The sequence below is a fragment of the Callorhinchus milii genome, unplaced genomic scaffold (assembly GCF_018977255.1).
Source record: "Callorhinchus milii isolate IMCB2004 unplaced genomic scaffold, IMCB_Cmil_1.0 Scaffold23, whole genome shotgun sequence".
Lineage (NCBI taxonomy): Eukaryota > Metazoa > Chordata > Chondrichthyes > Chimaeriformes > Callorhinchidae > Callorhinchus > Callorhinchus milii.
Window position 1 is genome coordinate 6,690,887 of NW_024704764.1, and position 21,781 is coordinate 6,712,667.

The following is a 21,781-nucleotide window of genomic DNA, read 5'->3' on the forward strand; positions in this document are numbered from 1 at the left end:
ATACACAAACAGTCGTAGATTGAAAATGACCAATTTATTATTGTTTTGGGTTTTGGAGGGATTATTATTAGGCTCTGTGTGGAGTAAGGAAACTTGCCCAAGGTTTCGCCCTCTGCCTGGAATTGAACTCAGGTCTCTCACTTGCAAAGCGAGTGCTCTAACCACTGAGCTACAGGACTCCACATAATAAGGCTCTATATCAAATGCAAGGATTATTATTATTATTCCCATCCCTCTGCCTCTGTAATCACACGGCTGATTAGGTAGGTAGGAAAGGGCAAGCAACATGTGCGAATTTGTGGGACGAAGTGAGGAGCTTGAGATCGATCAGTTGGGAGAACAGAAGAATGAAACCTTGGTAGCAAAAGCTTAGAGTTGGTAAGAACATGAGTGTGACTCCCTCAAAATGACCACTGCACTGCTGTGCTGTAATGGAAGACCTAAGTTTGGTAATTTGAGAAGGTGAAAAGAGAGGTTTTGGTGTGAAGACCCTTTGATCCATTTGATCTCCTCCCATTAAATGACTAAACTTCAATAACACTGGAAAACTGAAACCAAGAAACATGAACGGTGAAGATCATACAAAGTACTACACCAATCTGAGTTTAGTGGTGTTAATAACGTGGTTATATTGCTCTGGGAAAAATAATAATGTTTCATAGTGAGCGTATTAAGTTCTCTTTCATTAAAGAGAGATCTCTTGTCTTGTTTCTCATTCACATTTTCCACCAGCAATGTAACAAGACACACGATTTGCATAGGTTCAAGTGGAGGGGGTTCAGTTGCCTGGATAAACAGGTAAATTTGCACAATGACAACGAACATCGTAATTGAGTGGCTTATGTTTCGCCCCGGGTGGATAAACAAAATCAGTGGAGCAGAAAGTTGCGTGTAATCCACTCCTTGGTAATTGAACACCATCTGAAGTGCCTGACCGTCCATCAGCCCCCAAAGTAGCCCAAACTTTAGGACTCAAGTCAGACTACCCCACGCTTGTAAATGTAGTAAATATTTTACTGCCCAGAATTAAAAGCTTATGTTCTGTGTCCTGCCCCACACTCCAGTGTCTCGGGATATCAATCCCATTCCACCCCTGCTTTGCCATCCGGTACATTTTATTAAGAGCTGATGGATTCACGTCAAAATCTGCCAATGCAGTGATATAAAGTAATGGCAATGAACTCTTCTTAAGGGTATTGTTTTCCTTAATTATTTATATGTGCATAAGAAGACTGCAATTCCTTTTTCCTTCCTCCACTCACCCCACCCCCCATCCTTTAATGCATCTTTATTGCATCTTGTGCCACACAGAGTAAAAGTATTCCCATCTCTGCCTTGTGCTGTTAACTCCTCTCTGTCTGGATGTTTGAAGAGCCACTAACTGACCTCAGGCTCCTGAAAAATTAAATCAGCTGTGGTCCTAATCACATTTCTTTATGGACAGCTTCACCGAGTTCAAAATTAGTTAGGATTTGAGCTCACAGACCACACTGAGACTCCAGTGTAGTACAATAATAATAATCCTTACATTTGGTTCAGTGGTTGCTAGTCAATTGGTGGATGCCTTTCTGAGAGTAATAATCCCTTAAAACATTTTTTAATAAAAAATAATAATTTGTGCACAGCAGCATCCCACAAACAGCCATGGAGCGAGCAACCAATTTTATTTGGCGGGGGTTGTTGGCCAGGACACCAGGAGAGAGAAACTCCCTTCTCTTTTCCAATAGGGCTGTGGGATCTTTAACATTCACCTGGACAGGCAGGGGACCTCGGTTTAACGTCCCACCTGAAGGACGGCACCTCTGACAATTCAAGACCCACCCCAGTGCTGCATTGGAACGTCAGCCTCGACTAAGTCCTGACCTTGGGCTTGAACCCACAACCTTCTGACTCAGAGGCGAGAGTGCTACCTATTGCGCCAGGCTGACACACATACATTTACATGAGCCAGTTACATTGAGGCGTCTCTCCCTAGTACTTTGATGGCACCAAATAGGATTAACTGAAACTACACTTAACACAGTATCAACCCAGGGCCTGAGATGTACTGTGTGTGATGCAGCACATGTCTTGCTGTCGCTTACTGCAGATGCAAACAGGCTCAGTCAACAGCAGGAATATAGAGCTGTGTAGAAAGGGACATGGAGAGAAGACGAGCGAGCCAGAGGGTTGAAAGAGACAACAGAGCGCAAAGGAAGGAAAATGCCCAACAAGCAATAAGTACAATCAGAACATGACACCACAGCACAGCTGTAGGGGCACAGATTGACTACAATTAGGAACAGCAATCCCACACACAGGAATGGTGGCGCTTGATAATAATAATAGCATTTGATACAGCGCCTTATTGCGGCTTTGAGACGTCTCAAAGCGCTTCACAGGACACACTGTAAAGTGAATTGACTGGGTATTTCTACGAGAGATGCTGATGATGTTGATGACACACGAGAATGTGGATGGATTATTTCAAATACCTTTCACACATTCCAGGCTTTTAAAGAGGATGTTGTCTTCACACGCGTGAAATGTGACATCCTTTTATTGGCGTATAATTTTTTAATAAGTTTGTGTTACGTAAGTGTTCTTACACGGCATTGTACCAGCGATGGAGTTTATATAACCACTGTTCCCATGGTTACACGGGGGAAGGGACTTTAAAGCAACAAGCACATCTGTGTGGGTTTTAGCTGAATGTAAAAAAGGGAAAAAAACTAATTCAAGGCAATAGCAGTTCATTGGAGAACCTGATCGAATTACTGTGTCATCTCTACCTCCTGCAATATGATCATTACACAGGGTGATCATGAACAGATTTCAAACACTCCAATTCAATAGACTGTACCATTTTCAATATTAATTCTCTTTTTCCTTAAGCACTGACACACCTATATACTGGTAGACACACACTCACGTGCGCGCACACACATATGTACACGCACACATTCTTTAGAGCAACAATAATAATAATAATCCTTGTATTTGATACAGCGCCTTATCACGTCTTTGAGACATCTCAAAGCACTTCACATAAAGTGAATTGACTGTGTATTTTATGGGCGAAACGTGGCAGCCAATTGTGCACAGCAGCGTCCCACAAACAGTCAACACATTTATCTAACTTACGCTGCACTTTAAGTGTACTTTACCCAATGTCTGCGGTTATATGTTGATGTGGGAAATTAAAGATGAAATGATGCCCACAGTGAACAAAGCTTTTCTGCTAGCTTTTAAATACAATTCCCGTGCCGGTAATGGAACACTAAAATCAGCAATAAAATCCAATAAAAGGGTGAGTTAACATCAGCAGTTTGGGTCGATGTTACACTTGCGAGTCATTAACTTAGGGAAAGAATGGTTAAGTCTCCGGGGTACAGGTAGTGGACTCCACTGAATATTATTTATTTTTTTGGAGAGCTGAGTGTCTGACACTGCGGAAATCCATCAGCGTTGCTTTAGAGTCTCCAAATCAAGCTGAGAATTCCATGCATCCCACCTACACAAGGAAATTCCCAGAGATAGATTGTTGGAATGCGCTCTCTCTCTCTCTCTCTCTCTCTCTGGTGCTCCTACTTACCTAATTCCACAAAGTATTGGGCACAGGTTGGCAAGAGCCAAGGCTTGAGGGAAGCCCAGAGTGCATGCGTTGGGGTAACTGCTGGAGTCTAACCAGTTAAAACAACGTAGCTTGCCACTGATATCACTGTCTGGCAAGTTTTCCAACAGGTAGAGTGGTCCTACTGTCCAGCTAGGACCACCTTACCCGTTAGTGCTTTGGCTTGCAGGGTTAACAAGAGCTGAGTGGGATGATTCCCTACCCCCAGTGACTGCATATTAAAATGGATGCAAGGATTATTATTATTATCATCTACTGATGTTGTTATGACTGATATTTTCCCTTCAAAAGCTCACTGAGACCAACACACACATCAACGTCCAGCTGGACAGGTAGATGGGATCTCGGATTAAGAAGGACGGAATGTTTAATCTTTTCCTTCATTCTTGAAGAATATGTATTTATATTATTGTGCACTGTTTAGACTTGAATCTTGAGCGACGTCTCGCAAAGTTTGGTGTTTGTGGCAGATTCACCACCCTCAACACAATGAAAAGGTTGCCTCCGCCAGTGATTCAAGTCAAATCGTGACCTCCTTATATTGTGGCTGGTAATGGATTATGTTTTGCTACTGTGCAAACGGAATAAAGTTTTGGTGTAAATCGACAGAGTCAAAGGACTGCAGACAGTCAGTTAGAAAATGGTGCAGCGCATCAAATATTCTGGGTCTGGTGCATAAATTATTCATAACTCACTTGACGGTAATTTCAATTGGTGGCAGAATCTCAGTAACCAGCAGATAGAGACAGGCCAAATGTTTCTCTTAACTTGCTGTGAAACTTGTCAGCAACACAACTCCTGTTGTGTAGTGGTTAGAGCACTTGCCTCTCAAGAAAGAGCACCCAGGAGCACGAAACCTTAGGCACGTTTCCTTACTCCACACGCCTCTGTTTACCTAGCAGTAATTGGGAACCCGGTTTTTAGTCAATTGGCGGATTGCTTTTCAGGGGTTAATAATCCCTTAAAAAATATTAATAATTTGGTCCCTCAATCCACAACTGTTTGTGGGACATCGCTGTGCGAAATTGGCTGCTGCGTTTCACCCACAACATCCACAGTCAATCTTCTTTACAATATATTCTGTGAAGCACTTTGAGACGTCTCAACGACGTGATAAGGTGCTTTATCAAATGCAAGGATTAATATTATTATTATTATTAATAAGTGGAGAATCCTGTTGTCAACAGTCTGTCTGCAGTAACCCAATTCTAGTTCAGCTGTAAAAGGCTGCAGTTCTGCAGTTACTGCTGCAATACCGTCATTAATTATCCGAAACCCTTTATGTCATTAGCGCTTGAATTGTTAATTACAGGACAGAGCTTCACGAGTAAATTAATTCCAATTCGCTAACTTAAATATAAAAAAAAACTATTTTACCCACATTCTTGCCAGACTGCTTTTGCTTTTGCTCCCAGGAGCCCAACGGATAGATTTCAAAATCCTTGCCTCGACTGTCCTTTGCATCCTCTCAACAGCTCTATTCTCCCCCTCGTGACCTTTGTTCTTCCAGCTCTGTTTGTTCTGTTGCTCACTCGCTCCTCACTCCCTCAGCCCTACCATTGGGAAGCTCTCCTTGCTTATACAGACCTTTCGCAAACTGCCGTTTGGTGATTTATTATTTTTTTTAAGGTATTTTTACCCCCGGAAAAGCAATCTACCAATCCACTAACAATCGGGTTCCTACTTACTGCCAGGTAAACAGAGGCGTGTGCAGTGAGGAAACTTGCCCAAGGTTTCGCCCTGCCCGGGAATCGAACCCAGGTCTCTCGCTTGCGAGGCGAGTGCTCTAACCACTGAGATACAGGACTCCATTGTTGGACACTCGCACAGATTGTCTCTATGAACGAGTCATTTATTGTGTGTCACAGGAATCATGTTGTGTTGTGGCAATCACATCTCAAGGTGAACTTCATCAGATGAGATGTTAAACCCGTCTGTTTTCCTGTTCAAATGGACCCGAACAGATTTTGTGGTAAGAGAAGTCTCTCTCTCCCAGTGTCCTGGCGGACAATCCTCCAAGTAAATTCGGTCATTCACTCTATGACTGTTTGTGAGACATTGCTGTGTGCAACTTGGCTGCTGCATTTGACTGCAGAATACACGGTCACTACACTTCACAGCAAATCATGTGAAATTGTGCTGTATCAAATGCAAGTATTATTATTATTATTTAAAAAAAATACCCATCCTGAATTTGCAGTAGACAGCTGCTGTACTTCTAAAGCAAGATTGCCAGACAGCAGTGACAGTAAAGGTTATTTTAACTGTAAACAGAGCCGTATAATGTTGTTGTGCCACCAAGGCTGAAAGACGTAGTGAAGAGGCAGAAATAAGTGAACGATTGATTAAGTGACACCGAGCTTGGTGGCTATAAATTGATGGCAGGAAGGGGAGGCTAGATGCCGGCTGGAAACGCAGAGTGAAAGGACACAGTCATTGTCGTCTCATTTGAGAATCTCTAAACAGATTTGAGAAGAATTCTGTCGTTTTCAAATTTGGAAACATCACATAATTGGCGAAGAATAAAATATATTAATACATGTTCAATGATTTTAGAAATTCCTTGTGAGAATTGCCACAGACTAGTCCTGGTTTTCTTTCGATTGTCATTTTATGTAGAGGACAAAAAAAAGCCCAGTTGCTCTGACTGTACAATAATAAAATATTAAATCCATTATTGTGCCATTACCAATAGAAAATCCAGACTATAGTGTCTATTACTATTATTAATAATAATATTATTATTAGAGAAAGGAGTTTCTTTCCCCAGTGTCCTGCTCAACAATCTCCCAGATAAAACTGGTCACTTGCTTCATGACTAGGGGATAACACTGCGTGCAAACTGGCTGCTGCTGTAACCCACAAAATACAGTCACTACACTTTACAGAAAATTCTGTGCAGCGTATTGGGACCTCCTTCTGACGTGAAAGTCTGTATCAATTGTGATTGTGCTCAGAGACTCTGCCCAGCGGGAAGAGCGCTATATAAATGCGAGTTGTTGCTGTTGTTATTGTTGTTGCTATTATATATACGCGCGTAAAAAAATAATACATGGAAACCTTGCAAATCCAAAACTTTTGACATTACTTCAATATTGCACAATATTCTGGTCCAAGCCTCATCCTATTCCACCCAATTTGAGCAATTATTCCAGTATATATAGAAAGCCTATGAATTTGATTACTCCTACCCTCCAATTTGTCAATTTGCCTTCCTTTTTTCTGCCTCTTCACTACGTCTGAATACTTCAGAATACTTTATTCCACATAAATGCCTTTGAGACATCTGTGCACAGAGTTACATTTGCTGCAAGAGCGAGTTCTAAATACATGTTACGATCCCTGCTTGTACAGTCTGGAGCACCAAACCAACTCTGTCTGCCTGATAATAATGATAATAATCCTCGCATTTAATAAAGCGCCTTATCACATCTTCGAGACGTCTCAAAGTGCTTCACAGAATATAATGTAAAGTGAATTGACTGTATATTTTGCGGGCGAATTGCAGCAGCCAATTGCACACAGCAGCGTCCCATAAACAGTCGTGGATTGAATGATCAAATTAGTATTTTATTATTTTTTCTGGAGGGATGATTACCGCCGGAATATTGATTCGCCAATCGACTCACAACCGGGTTCCTATGTATAGCGAGGTGAACAGAGGCGCGTGGAGTAAGGAAACTTGCCCAACATTTCGCCCGGCCCGGGAATCGAACCCGGGTCCTCTCGGTTGTGAGGCGAGCGCTCTCACCACTGAGGATCAGTGAGCTCCTGTCGACGGCTGAGATCCACTGATAGACCTTCAGGCAGACCCGGTTACATTAAATCACATTATTTCTCACACTGATACAGAAATGTTATTCTCCAGTTCCAGCGTTCTACATTGTTACAATTAATAATTTATCTATTTTCATACAAGGAAAAGCAGCCGCTCACTGTATGAAATCGAAGCATCCAGACTGTTTGGTTTAACCCTTATTAATAAATAAAAGCAACGTTAATTATTTGCAGCGATTTCACATCAATTTTTGCTGCAGCGTTAAATTCACAAGTTTAGCTTTTCCTTTCTCCGTTCTCAGTTGCTGCTAATGCCGTGTAGGTCTGCAGACAGAAAAGGACATTCTGGCAGGAAAACTGCCTCCAGGCCTCTGTTTATCTCAGAGGGCGAGTGTCGTTCTCTGAGAACTTCCTTCCTACCCCCATCCTCACCCCTCTCTCCCTGCCCTTCACCCCTCCTGATGCCAACCTGCCAGCTCGGGTGCACATCCTTGACTGCCCAGCGCTTTGGGACGTCCTCGCTATGTGAAAGGCGCTATATAAGTAATAATATAATAATCATTTCATTTGGTATAGCACCTTATCACTGTAAAGCGAATCGACTGTATATTTTGTAGGCGAAACGCAAACAGCAGCGTCTCCACAAACAGTCGTGGATTGAACGACCAGTTTATTTATTTTTTTGGAGGGATTATTGCCCCGTTTGACCACAAGTACACAATTGCCACACTTGCTGGTGACTGCTGTGAAGCGCTTTGAGGCATTTATATAATACATTTATGTAACATTTCAGACGTTATATGGTATTCTTTATGATTTCTTCTCAAAGGAACAGGATAGGAGGCAGCAAATTAGGGAACAGGATTCGGGAACCTGGTTCAGGAAACTGGGCTACCGAGACCGTCACAGAGGGTTGACTCAAATCCAATATTCCGTGGCCAAGCAGGTCACCTTGGAGCCCACCATCCGACGAGGCCACCATGTTTGAGGCCTCACTTGGAGAGACTGGAAGAATTCCCAATATGTTCTATCCCCTCACCCACGGGTTCAAATACTGTTTCAGTGTTGCAATGTTTGAAAGGCTAAGAATCTCAAACAATCATAAAAGCTGGGTGGGTGGTGGGGGGACATCATTAAAATTAAAGAGCTCAATAACCCCAACAAAGCTCAGGCACAGTGGTACAGAACATCATCCTACCTGAGTTTCTGTAGGCTTTCCTTCCTCACTGAAATGCCTTTCAATGTACTGTGACGAGAGCAAATTGCTGATGAGAAAAAGACAAGGTACGTGTTACATTATGGCACAGAAACCGGCTATTCGGTCCAACTTGTCCGTGCCGATGTTTATGCTCCCGCACGAGCCTCCACCCCCTCCTGTACACTCCCCTATTCTCTTCTCCCTCATGTGGGCATCAATTTGTCTCTGACAAAATTTCCTCAACACTTGAGAAAACAGAAACGAACGCTGCCGATATAAATGGGAAGGTACAAAATACGCAGTTAATTCACTTCACAATGTATCCGGTGAAGCGCTTTGAGACGTCTCGACGACGTGATAAGGCACCGAATCAAATGCAGGGATTATTATTATTACTACAATAAGGTACTTAAACGATATTGCTTGTTGGCTTCTTGAACTCAGAGGCGATCCAACCTTTTGGCTGCTGAGAGTAAGATGAAATCATCCCCAGGTCGCATACCACCCACGGACCACTAGTTGAACCATCCTGACGTAAGCCGTTACATTGACGAGGCAGTGAGCGTGATGTAACCTCTTCAGGAAGCGAGCAACTGATTTATCAATTCCACCCAGACCGTGAAGGCCAAACCCGGTAAATAAAAGGCAGTTGCTACTGTAGACTCAGCTGACCATCCCCTTCAATAAAACTCTTCTTCCTTGTTTCTTTAAGAGGACTGACAGACCTCTCAGCCGAGGTTCAACCTCAGAGGTTCAATCGATACGTAAAAGCCATCTTAAAACCTCCACGGATTGTACAAAGTCTACAACTTCAACAACAACTTACATTTATATAGCGCCCTCTACGCAGGGCAGTGTCCCAGAGCGCTTAACAGTGGCGGAGCCTGACTCCAAGCCGAGGGCGGGGGGGGTGGGGGGGAAGAGGGAAGGAGGTGACCGAAGGCACGGTCGAAAAGGACGTTTTCAGGTGGGACTTGAAAAAGGGGTTAAGAGGAAAGAGGGGGCAAGACAGAGGGATTGAGGGAGAGTGTTCCAGAGATGTGTGACCTAGTTGAGAGGCAATCTACAGACGTTACAGCTTTATGATTTACAGACTGTACAGACTTCAACAAATTACGCAGGGATTCAACCTTCATTATCAAAGCTCTCAAATTACAGAAGAATTCTACTTTTGTTACCAATGTTCTCAAACTGAGAGGCTTCCTTGCCTGGTGCCTATGAACTTTAATATCGTCACCAAGGCAATGTACTCTTAAATTGAGCATAATACTTCCTATTGTATTAATGTGAAAATATATATACGTCTGACTCAGTAAGCATGATAGTGCCTATTAGCCACGATCAGTTTCCGACTGACTAACAACTGAGTTGTCAAACATGGAATACTAATGGTTTCGGGAACACAAGAATCTGGTCACCTCTCATCTCTGCTGTGTGCAACAATTTCCTCCATCCTGATTTCTCACACTAAGCCACAGACAACTCTCTAACAGGCACTCAAAACAGAGATCGCTGGGAACACTCATGCTGCATCTATGGAGAAAGAAAAGTGGATCCATGACTCTTTGTCAAAAACTAGGGTTAGGGTTAGAGTTTTGACGAGGGTTGTGGACCCGAAACGTTGACTCACTTTCAGATTTAAAATAGTATCTAAAAGAAGCCGAGGAGAGGTGAGAAGAAATTTTTTCACGCAGCGAGTTGTTCGAATCTGGAACACATTGGCTGAAAGGGCGGTCGAGGCCGATTCGATAACTACTTTTAAAAACACGGTGGACTGGTATTTGAGGAGGACGGGTTTGCAGGTTTATGGGGAAAGGGCTGGGGAGTGGGATTGACATTACAATCCTCTTTTCAAAGAGCCGGCACAGTCTCGATGGGCCGAATGGCCTCTTTTTGTGCTGTACGATTCTATGATTCCCTTTCCAGCAAAATATGCAGTATTTTGCGTTTTCTCTAATAGGCAAGTCTGCTTCCACAGCAGTTTTGTTCAGCCTGACCTTTCCGTAGATAACACGGCTAAACACCTCAGCATGTTAGCAAAGATCTTTCCTTTATTTATTTCGAAATGTGTTCTATTTAAAGAATTCTCTTCTCTCCAGGCATACAATAAAGAAGAGTGTAATATCTTGTTGGTAAGAGTAAGGGGCATAAATAATTGAGAGAGGGAGCTTCCAGTTATAATGGTACATTTTGCAATCGAAGAAATGTAAGTGTATTTGGATTGGGACACATCCAATAGGAAATAGAAAATCACAAGATCACAACAGCAGTTTGGATGAAGAATAATGATCGGCCCATTTGATCTCATCCTCCCAGAATAGTCATCCATCCAACCAACCGTCCATCACAGCACTTAAGATGTTGGCCTGGCTCAGTTGCTCGCACTCTCGCCTCTGAGTCAGAAAGCTGTGGATTAAAGCCCCACGTTAGGACCTCACACTCACAGTTCCAGGCTGACACTCCACTGCAGCACTGAGGATGTATTGACCTTACAATGGGGGGGAAGGGGGGGTGTCTGTGAATCCAGCTCATTAATGTATACAAGGACCAAGAGGGGTCCCAGTCAGAAGAACCCTAAGCCCATTAATACCTCTCCCCAGTTTGACCTTAGCTCCCCTTATACAAAACAACACAATACAATTCAGAGCACCTGTCACATTGGGAGGAAGTCTCAAAGCCCTTGTAGACAGACAGGGCACAATAATTTATCACCGGCTCCAGAGGGATCCAAATTAGAACGCGTTGGTGATAATCTGTTTCAGATGCTTCATCGAGTTTGAGCTGCTCTCGTTTAACACTCGACTGAAGGAGAAAGCAAAGGATGCACTAACTATGCATTAACGCAAGGCTGCAGACAACCTTGCATTGTCTCATTCGAGTGGTCTTAGCACAAGTGAGTAAATACAAATAACCCGAATTATAACCGAATGTCAATATATTTGCACTGATTTGGAGGATTGTGTCCACCTGCCTGTTGAGGTCAGTGGCATTATAACTCGATCCAAACCAAGGGTGCGTTCATAAGCTTCTTTACTTATTAATCCAAACGCTCAAAAAACCCACTGCTCTAAACGACACACACCTTGTCTCACTCCCAGTGTCCATGTGGAGTCCTGTAGCTCAGTGGTCAAGCGAGAGACCTGAGTTCAATTCCAGGCAGAGGGCGAAACCTTGGGCAAGTTTCCTTACTCCACATGACTAATAATAATCCCTCCAAAACCAAAAATAATAAAATTGGTCATTTTCAATCTATGACTGTTTGTGGGACATTGTGTGCGCAATTGGCTGCCGCGCTCGACCACAAATATACAGTCAATTCACTTTACAATATGTTCTGTGAAGCGCTTTGGGACTTCCTCCCGACGTGAAAAGTGCTATATCAAATGCAAGGATTATTATTATTATTTGTACTTCCTGCAATTCTTCTTCTTATTGACCCTTCTGTTCATTGTCAATTTACTCTTGAAGGAGTATTCCAACAGTGACAAACACCAGCAACCACAAGTTACATTTACACGGCGCCTTTCACGTCAGGAGCACGTCCCAAGGCGCTGGACAGTCAGAGATCTGCACCCGAGCTAGTAGTTGGAATCAAGAGGGGTGGACGGCGGGGAGGAGAGGGGGTAGGAGGGCGATCAGTGGCACGGTCGAAGAGGAGGGTCTTGAGATGGGTCTTGAAGGAGGCAAGGAAGCGAGCGAGGCGGAGGGACTGTGGGATGGAGTTCCAGAGGGTGGGGGCAGAGAGGCTGAAGGAACATCACTGGGGTGCTACAGCATGCAATTGACTGATGGTATCCGTGCTTCCGCCCGGATACAGTCACTTACTCCCAATTCTTTTGGGGAAATCAAGCTTCAGCACAAACAACATTTGCTTCGAAAAGAATAAATGCAGCTGCCAGCTCTGCAGCAGGTGCAGGGCATTTGTGGCTCCTTGGCTACAGACAGACCTGTCCCTTGAGCCATGTCACTGCAAACCTCCTTCATTTGCCTGGAAATCACCTGAAGCAAAACAATTAGCAGTTGCCGTGACTTTCACAGCCACAGGTCTCTGTGGCAGTGGGGCACCTGTGCAACCACCATCAGCGTTTGCAAATCACATTAACTTAACTGGTTCCCAACCTCCCTGTGGATCAATGCGAGGTTCAGGTACGTGAAGCAAATCCAGGAGGCTCCGTGGACAGAGCAGAAAGCGCTCCAGGGAAAGTTGAAAGAGGTTGTGTTTGCTGGCTTGTCTGAGCAGGGTGAGACAGCAACGAACAAGGAAAACAAGATACTATTTTGCATAAGTTGTGTGTTCGGCTGCTTCTGAAGTACTGTATCCATTTTTTAATTACTGCATCAAACCAGGGCCTCTATACATAACAACTACAACAACAAATTACATTTACACAGCGCCTTTCACGTCAGGAGGACGGACCAAGGCGCTGGACAGTCAGGGATTTGGACCCGAGCTGGGGGTTGGGATCAGGAGAGGTGTCACAGAGAAGAATAATAAGACTGATCTCCGACCTAAGCTATGAGAAACAACCAGATAAACTAGGGCTCTTCTACCTAGAAAAAGGTTCATAGGATTGAGAAAGTAAGCTCACAACACTACGCTTAGATATAATACAAGAGGACATAGGTTCAGTGATGTGAAGGATTCTCATCTCACATTCACCTTCTCTTCCACTGATACAATAGCTAATACTTAGGTGAGACACTTTTGAAATAGTTCATGATTAATGCCGTATCTTAGTTTAAACTGGACTTGCAATGAATTTGAGGATGTCCTTTGAGAATCTACCTTGAGAAGGAATGCTAATCACTAGCTGTTATGTCGAACCTTCCTCAGAAAATGTAGAGTGACATTAATACCATAAAAAGTACCATTACTGTCAGCTGCCTCTATTAGATCCCCTTTCAACCTTCGATCCTATCCAAAGAGGTCAGCTTTCTGTTTAAGAGAGCTATCGGATGATCCAATTGACTCAATAAATCTAATGTTTTAAGTGCTCGGAGCTACTCTCTAGCTAACAGGGAATTGAATAAATAAAACATTCTGGTCAGTAACATTCCTTTCGACCGCTCGGTGAAATCCCATTTAAATCCTTCTGCAATAATGATGTTTGCAACGTCAATTAACAAGAGGGTTTTGTAGCATTATTAGAGATTAACGGCAGCCAAGTTCTTGCTAATTGATCACATCATGTCATTAGCTTTTTAAAATAACTATTCCATGATTGAAACGTTGTCAGCCATGGTTCTGAATATGCTTCTTTTTCAATAATTCGTTGATATTGATTACACATTTCCGTCTTGTGGAATAAAAAGGAAAGGTAAATTCAACAACAAGTTGCGTTTACACAGCGCCCTCCACACGGGATAATGTCTCGTAGCGCTTAACTATTGGTGAGTTCGACACTGAGACAGGGAGATAGAGGAGGTGACGGGGCATCGTCTTAATTAATGCATGAACATGGAAACTTTGTGAATTGGATTATCTGGAGAGGCAGTGGAGACAGATTGTATCAGCAAATGCCCCTCGTCTGTGCTGTAAATTTCCATGGTTCTAAATTCCAATGGGGTTGGACAGCTATTTGGTGAAAAAATTGATTGAGGGGTTTGAGAGCCAGCAGGGACAGATTGGGCCAAGTGGCCTCCTTCTGTAAAGTTCTATAAAAATAGTGCAGTATGAGCTTACTTTATTGGGGATGAATTGTATGGGACGCAGTGGGCTTTTACTGTCCTCTGTACAGAACCTCCTTCCACAGCCTTGAACAGAATGCTTTTCCAATGTTTCTCTTTAAATAACATCAAGAAAAAGGTGTCAGTGCCCTCTCTGTGCACGTGGGCGGAATTTGGATGATTGGCATTTTTCGGGCCAATTTAAGAAAGTGCCGACAAAGAGGATGTTTAAATTCTTCCTCTTCGACCGTGCTCACGGTCACCTCCTTCCTCCCCCCCCCACCACTCCATGGCTTGGCGCGAGCTCCGCCACTGTTGAGCACCTCTGAGAAGCTGCCCTGCATGAAGGGCACTACATGAATGCAAATTGTTGCTGTAAACCAGGCTTCTTAATGCACTTCACTGTGCTGCCAGCAGTCAGTCCGATGCTCCAGAACCTGGGCTTGTGAATTAAGTGTTCAGTTCACAGCACTGACAAAACACACCTTCTCTCTCTCTCGCTCAGCACTCAGCTGCTGGAGCTTATGTGATATCATATTGTCTCAGTGGCTACTGATGGAGCCTGTCCACACCGCACGCCTTCAGCTTACAATGTAAGACCTGTCCTGAAATTTCCAGGGCTCTTCCATTTCACAGACCAACGTCAAACAACTCTATGACCCTGCAACACAAATATCCAACTACGTCTGCCCTTGATAGAATACGACAAGGATGGCTCAACCCTTGCAAAACCACTTGACTTGGAGAATGATATCTTAGGTAATTAATAACCACAGAATAACATTATTGCCAGAATAAAACTTAACATTTGGCAAAATAACGACATTCATGTATATACAGTACACGAGGAAATGTACACTCATTCTATGCACTGACTTTTGTGGATAAACTGATGTTTTTACCCAAACAATATTTTTACAATATAAGGCACTATATCAAATGCAAGGATTATTATTATCATTATTATTAAGATACTTACTGGTTTAAGTCTAAGTCCAAAATGAAGGATGAGTCGAAAGCTTCTATCAGAAAGCTAGCTTGTGCAAGATGAATAAACTGTAAAATAAAATGAACAGTATTATTAAATGGTCTTTGCAGTCCTCTCAATACACGACAAGCTGGTCCTTTTGAGGTTATAACTAAGAGGTGAATTGCTTGATCCAAGGTGAAGAAATACGATTAATTCAGTTGCAAATGCTGGCTTTTTGGATTATCCTTGACAAGTGTGAAATGGAACTACTGTGTACATTTACAATGACTGGAACTGTGAATGCACAATGCAAGGTTCAACCGCGCCTTTGGTCACCCTTCTACCCTTACCCTCCCTGCCCTCCACCCCTCCAGATCCCAGCCCCCAACTCGGGTCCAAACCCCTGACTGCCCAGCGCCTTGGGACGTCCTCCCACCGTCCCACCCTCCCTCCTGAAAGGCAAAATATAATTTGTTGTTGTTGCAAATAGCAAATAACAATGTTTGAAACACTAATTTAATTAATTCGTGTAACGAAAGATCAAACTACAAGGAACCTAGGGGAAAGAATTCTCAGGCTTTGCTCTCAGTATTGTGCTAGCGACATGCGGTTTATTGTTGCATATTTGAGCATCAAAAGGTTTCCTAGTACCTCAGAAAGGGAGCATCCTTTGCCCACACAAGATCTCTGATTCATTTGACACCAAAGACATTTTTACCTTGTATATTTTGCCGGGGATGATTGCTCACATTAACAGCCAATGTCCTCCATTTGGGAACACACACACAACCTTAAAAACAGTTTCCTGCAATCTATCAATACTTTAATATGTGGGACACTGCCATGCGCAACTGGCTGCCACGTTTCGCCCACAAAATAGGCAATCAATTCGCTTTATACTATATCCTGTGAAGTGCTTTGAGATGTCTCTCAACTCTGTGATAAGGCGCTATATCAAATGCAAGGATTGTTATTATTTTATTATATTTTAAAAGGCATTTTCTTGTGTGTGGGCGTGGGAGCGGTGTGGGGGGGGGGGGTGGGGGATGGAAGTGGGGGAAGACAAACAACAGAAATACAAGGATGATCATCTTAAAGGCTTACATGAGCACGGTTCGTGTTGTTTTTGACTCTGGTGTTAAGCAAGTCGTGTGTGATTTCGTTTTCTGAATGGATGCTGTGGATCAATCTCTGGGGCTGAGTAACCTCTTGTAGGACTGATCTGCCTCTGCAATGTTCATTCCACCTCTTCCCAGCCTGGGTCTCTGATTTAATAAGACCTTGAATAATAATAATAATAATAATGATGATGATGATGAGAGAGAAAAAACACACACAGACACAGACACACACAGTAAGAGTGTGGAGGGAGGGCAGGGAGAGAGAGAGAGAGAGAGGGTTGGGTGTGGAGAAATCAAACGTTTAGTGTAAAATAGAAGGAAGGTATCTGACTCTGCATTGATCAGGAATCTTCACTGATAACCATTAATAACTGTGAGACAACATTGCAAGGGCGACAGGTTCTTGCTGGGAGTGCCCTGGTACAGGCAACACTGCAGAATTTTCTGTTGATGCAGCAATGGGCTAAAAATAATGGACGAATTGCAAATTTCACCCACGCACAGGACACAGAGAGACAGATTCACCCCCCAGTGAGCTAAACTTTATTCAAATGGAGGGAGGGAGGAGAGGGAGGGATGAAAAAAAAAGGATGATTCGACAGTAATTACAAAAAGCGCCAATTTTTAAAAGTGACAGAGAGAGAGAGAGAGAGAGAAAATAAAGGTATTCATTGCCTTACCTGTAGGGTAAGTGATACAGAATAATGCACAGAAAATCCAAGATTGCATTGGAGTCATATTAATTTCCACAGCAGAGCAGCTAAGACTATGTTCATAAAAGGTTGACTTTTTTGTCTCTCTCTTTGTCTCCCTTTTGTTTTTCTTTTCCTTTGACTTAAAAGGATAGGCGATGGTTGAGGAGGAATCTTGTCTATGTGGTCTGTCTGTCTGTCTGTCTGTCTGTTTGCTGATGGGTTGGACCCTTTCCATTCACGCTCCTGCAGTCAGTTCCATCAAACGTTTTGTGAGAGAATAAATAAAGCCTCTCTCATCTCATCTCATCTCTCACCCAGATCCACTCACTGGCACCTGCAGGATTTCAGCTCAATGCACCATTCTGGGAGAAACCCAGCCTACACTGCAGTGGCGAGCTGCCAGCAATAATAATAATAATCATAATAATACTCATAATAAGACTGGTAACTGGTTCGTGTTGCCACTGTCCAGGTCATCATCGACGATTAGCAATAAGCTGTGGTGGGGGTTTGGTGCATTTCCAGCTGTATGACATCTCCAATCAGACTCCAACTCTATTTAACCCTATTTCATTTCTGCTCAGGTTCCTAACGTCCATCACTATGTGCTTGTTTCACTCTGTTCATTTCTCTCTGACTGACTGGGAGATTCAGTGGGTGAAGCAATCAATGTTTTTTTTTGAAAACACGTTGCCAAATTTCATGTCAAGCCTGGGCTTGCATGGGGTTGGATGGTGGGTGGGTTCTTTTTTTTTAACACTATGGCGCTGTGCTTATGGTGCTTCGGGAGGAGGGTCTTTTCCAACCGTTTGCAGAGGCGGAAAACATCATAAGAGTTCAAATCAACAACAGCCACACATTGCATTTATGCAGCGCCTTTCATGTCGGGAGGACATCCCAAGGTGCTGGACAGTCAGGGGTTTGGATACGAACTGCGGGTTGGGATCGGGAGGGGTGGAGGGCGGGGAAGGCAAAGGTTCTAGAGTCAACAAGTGATCCCTCTCCCTCCCTCCCCCCCACTGGAAGCTGGCTGCCATGTTATTGGGATAGGAAGGAGGCTTTAGCGAAATTAAGTGCTGCTTACAACCGGAACATATGTAAGGCACTAGTCATTGATAGTCACAAATACAAAGCATTCCTTCATTCCTTAATGTGCTATTGAGAGGTTAGTTTGACTGTGGATACCGAACTGCAGGACCACTGTCAGTACTGTGTGCTGTAGGGAGAAGGAACACAGACCAGACCTCACAAGACCAGAGAGTGTGTGCGCAGGACATAGAGAACTCTCCTAACCATGTTTGACCCTCCAACCATCCTTTCAAATCCTACTCCTACCACTCCTCCTCACCCCCACCACAGGTTCCCAGTCAGCTATGTGAAATGCTTTGAGACATTCTCCCAATGTGAGTGGTGTTATAGTATAAATAATTGTTGTCCTAAATTGGATACAGCTTATCGGAGCAATGTGCCGCACAGGGGGCCAGAATCTTACTGCAACTTTCAAACTCAAGTAAGAATTATTGGTTCTCCCAGTGCTATTATTGGTTCTGCTCTGGGACAAAATGGAAGGTAGGGGATGGAAACAGCACCACTTTACAGCCGTGCTTTAGAGGACCTGAAAATTGGTTACTGATTAGATGGCTACCTTCAAACAGTAGGGAAATAATATTGATCCTTGCATTTAATATAGCGCCTTATCGCATTGTTGAGACAGCTCAAAGCGCTCCATAGAATATACTGTAAAGTGGAGTGACTGTGTATTTTGTAGGCCAAACTATAAACATTACAATTTAAAAAATAAAATAATTATATAAAAATTGTATTTTGCAGGGATGAAATCAACCACCAGTGGATAAGAAATAAGTTTACTTATGGGAGGTGGATTTGTAGAAACTCCTAGTGGTGTGTACTTTCCATTTAGAACTACAACACTGAAAACATTGATATAAAGAGAAGCACAACTCACTTTTGGATTAGGCAGAAGGTCAGGATAAAGGTGAGCTGCTCAGTCATCTTGGCATCGAAGTGAACGAGAGGAAGCAGAATTGCCACCACTGTAATTTCGGCTCGATGTTCTTTTCTTATAATGGCTCCCCATAAATTTCTCAAATGTAAACCAGATGCTAAAAGCCCCGTACAAAAAAATCAATATTTTTCCCCACTTACCGCTGTCTTCTCTTGTGGATATCATTAATATTAGAACAAAGCAAACTGAAGTGAGGAAGGTCGATCGGCCTATTAAACCCATTCCTTTACACAGACCGTGCAAAAGCAGATTCCAACCCACCGATTTCCTTGAGAAACTCACGCGCCTGTCATCCACCTACCACCCATTCTCAGAGCAACTGACTGTGGAGTATCATATGACAACTGTCCTACCCCTCTATAACTCACTCAGGTCAAGGTTTGTTTTAATAGAAGAAACAGGAGGAAACCATTCAGCCCCTTGAGCCTGTTCTGCTATTCTATAAGATCATGGCTGATCTGTACTTCAAGTCCAATTACCCGCTTGCCCTGTATAATAATCCCTATCAGTGCCTCATTATGTCTTCTAGACGTCTCAAAGCGCTTCAGAGTACACTGTAAGTGAATTAACTGTATGGGCGAAACGCGGCAGCCAATTGCGCACAGCAGTGTCCCACAAACACTCGTGGATTAGGCGATCAAAGCATATACCTTAATACCCTGACAGAATATCTATCTTAATATATCTTAATATCTATCCAAAGAAATCAACTTAAAAGTTTACTCCAATACAGTTACTTTTTTTAAAGTCCATTTTCACAAAATATTTTATTAAGTTGTAAATCTTGAAAAAGAAATTTCACAAAAAATAAATTTCAATCAGAAAGACTCGCAGACGGATCAGTTACAAACGGAATTATATTTCAAAGGTTTTCCAGGAAATAATTCCAGCTGAAATGTAAACTTTGTGAATACAACTATACGCAAGTATAGATCTTAAAGAGCTTCCAGTGAGGTTCCAGAAGACAAAACACAAAAATTAAGAAGGCAATCTCGTACTCTATTTTAGCACAAGAATGACACTTGTTGATTGACTCAATACAATTCAGGACTGACTTTAACTGAATCCTGACATCTTGAGTTTTGCTACATCAGTAAAATATCATTGGGATACGAGGGCAGGACAATAAAGATTTTTCTTCCAGAAACATATTCAAACCGGAAATGGATTAATCTGTAAATAATGATAAGATATTTAAACACTTCCAAAATCTGGCAATCAAGTACAATTTTTAAAAATATATATATAGTTCATAATCTGGTTTAGCATCCCTCGTCCAGAATGCTAAACAACAGCAAATCCACGTTGTGTGTCTCCCTGAATACATTGGAATACCCAACCTCAGTGCTGGTTAGTTAGTGCTTGAATCAAGAAAACTTAGGGTCTGTCTGTAGGCAAACTACTGTTGCATCAATATGCCTCATACCAGCCAAAGAAAATATTTAGCATTATTTGACGATCCAGCTCAAGGAACGGTTGTGTTGTGAATGTCAGCTAAATCCCGATGAAGGGAAACCTGACATGGCAGATCTACACAAGGAAAATACCCCGTAATAAGATTTTTTTTAAGATGGTATTTGATGATGAAATTATTCTCCAGTACACTTGAAGTCTATTTGGGTTCCAACATAAATCTTAGAAATACCGTATAATCTGGGCTCAGTGAATGAAATTGTAAGCGTGAATTGAAAAGCCGTTCTCTGCCATTTAGTGGCTCTTCAAGGCAACATTCCAGGGTCCATTTCTTTACATGATATGAACAAGTGTGTATCAAGCAGAACAAGGCTGTAAGTGGTGTGAATGGGAATTGATACAAACGTAAGCAAGTCCTGGATAGAACACAAAAAGGTCACATTCTCGTGGTCTCACCCAACAGCTACTTGTCAATAGTAGAGTTTTATTTAGTCTCTTGCAGAAAATAATTTCTCACTGTTTTATAAGGAAAATACTTTCTACTTTCTAATAGTATATTTTAGTAACAAGAAACCCTTGATCGGGCTCACAACATTCGCACTATTTAGGAGATTTAAGGGAAAGGAGTTCAAGTGAATTGGCATTTAGGTTGGGAAATATGTTCTAAATGTCTAAACCTACATCTGTAAGTATATTCAGGTGTTACATATGAAGCAATTATCTATTGTACCATACATTCATCTTCAGAATTGAAGAGTATTTGTGCTAAGTCAATAGACCCATTTTCTGAATCAATTCATGTTGTTTAGTAGAAACCACAGTAATGACTGTCCCGAAAAGAAACCATGTTAAATTATACTGTGAATGTTGTGATCAAAGGGGGTGAGCGGGGAGAATACCTCAATCTCCTTTTGAGTAAAACACAATATCCCATTCCATTACAGTGAAGGTCATGGAACTGTGTGTTACTCAATATATTGCACTCTGTTAGAAAGTAAAGAAAAAAAAGTTCTACAACTAGAAATAACCAATTCATTTTGAATCCTTGCTTTTTAAGGCAGCCTCCAATATTTAGATCTTAAATATAAATGATTCAGGGCCTAAGAGTGTAAATGGTGTATGGTTGCATACTATTAATTTGTGCAACCATCCACATAAGGCTCATATTTTATAGAACAGCACCGTCTTAGTTTGGCAACTAGTGAGATTTTTCTCTTTACTGATCCAGAATACTTAAGATTTCTCTTTTAATGCGGAGTACAACTGAGTCTCATACTCAGCATCTTTCACACTGATGCAAG

At 42.4% G+C, this 21,781-nt stretch overlaps 1 protein-coding gene across 1 annotated transcript in view; it reads right to left on the bottom strand.

Moving 5' to 3' along the window:
* LOC103183862 (disintegrin and metalloproteinase domain-containing protein 11) overlaps positions 1-17,084 on the bottom strand; it is a 42,665-nt gene extending 25,581 nt beyond the window's left edge. Inside the window, exons 1-4 of the mRNA XM_042343443.1 lie at positions 17,027-17,084; positions 16,330-16,505; positions 15,235-15,311; positions 8,589-8,655 (exon numbers count right to left, since the gene is read on the bottom strand). Coding sequence (XP_042199377.1) covers positions 8,589-8,655; positions 15,235-15,311; positions 16,330-16,505; positions 17,027-17,084 — 378 coding nt within the window. The remainder of the gene's footprint in view (positions 1-8,588; positions 8,656-15,234; positions 15,312-16,329; positions 16,506-17,026) is intronic.
* Between the last annotated feature and the right edge of the window lie 4,697 nt (positions 17,085-21,781).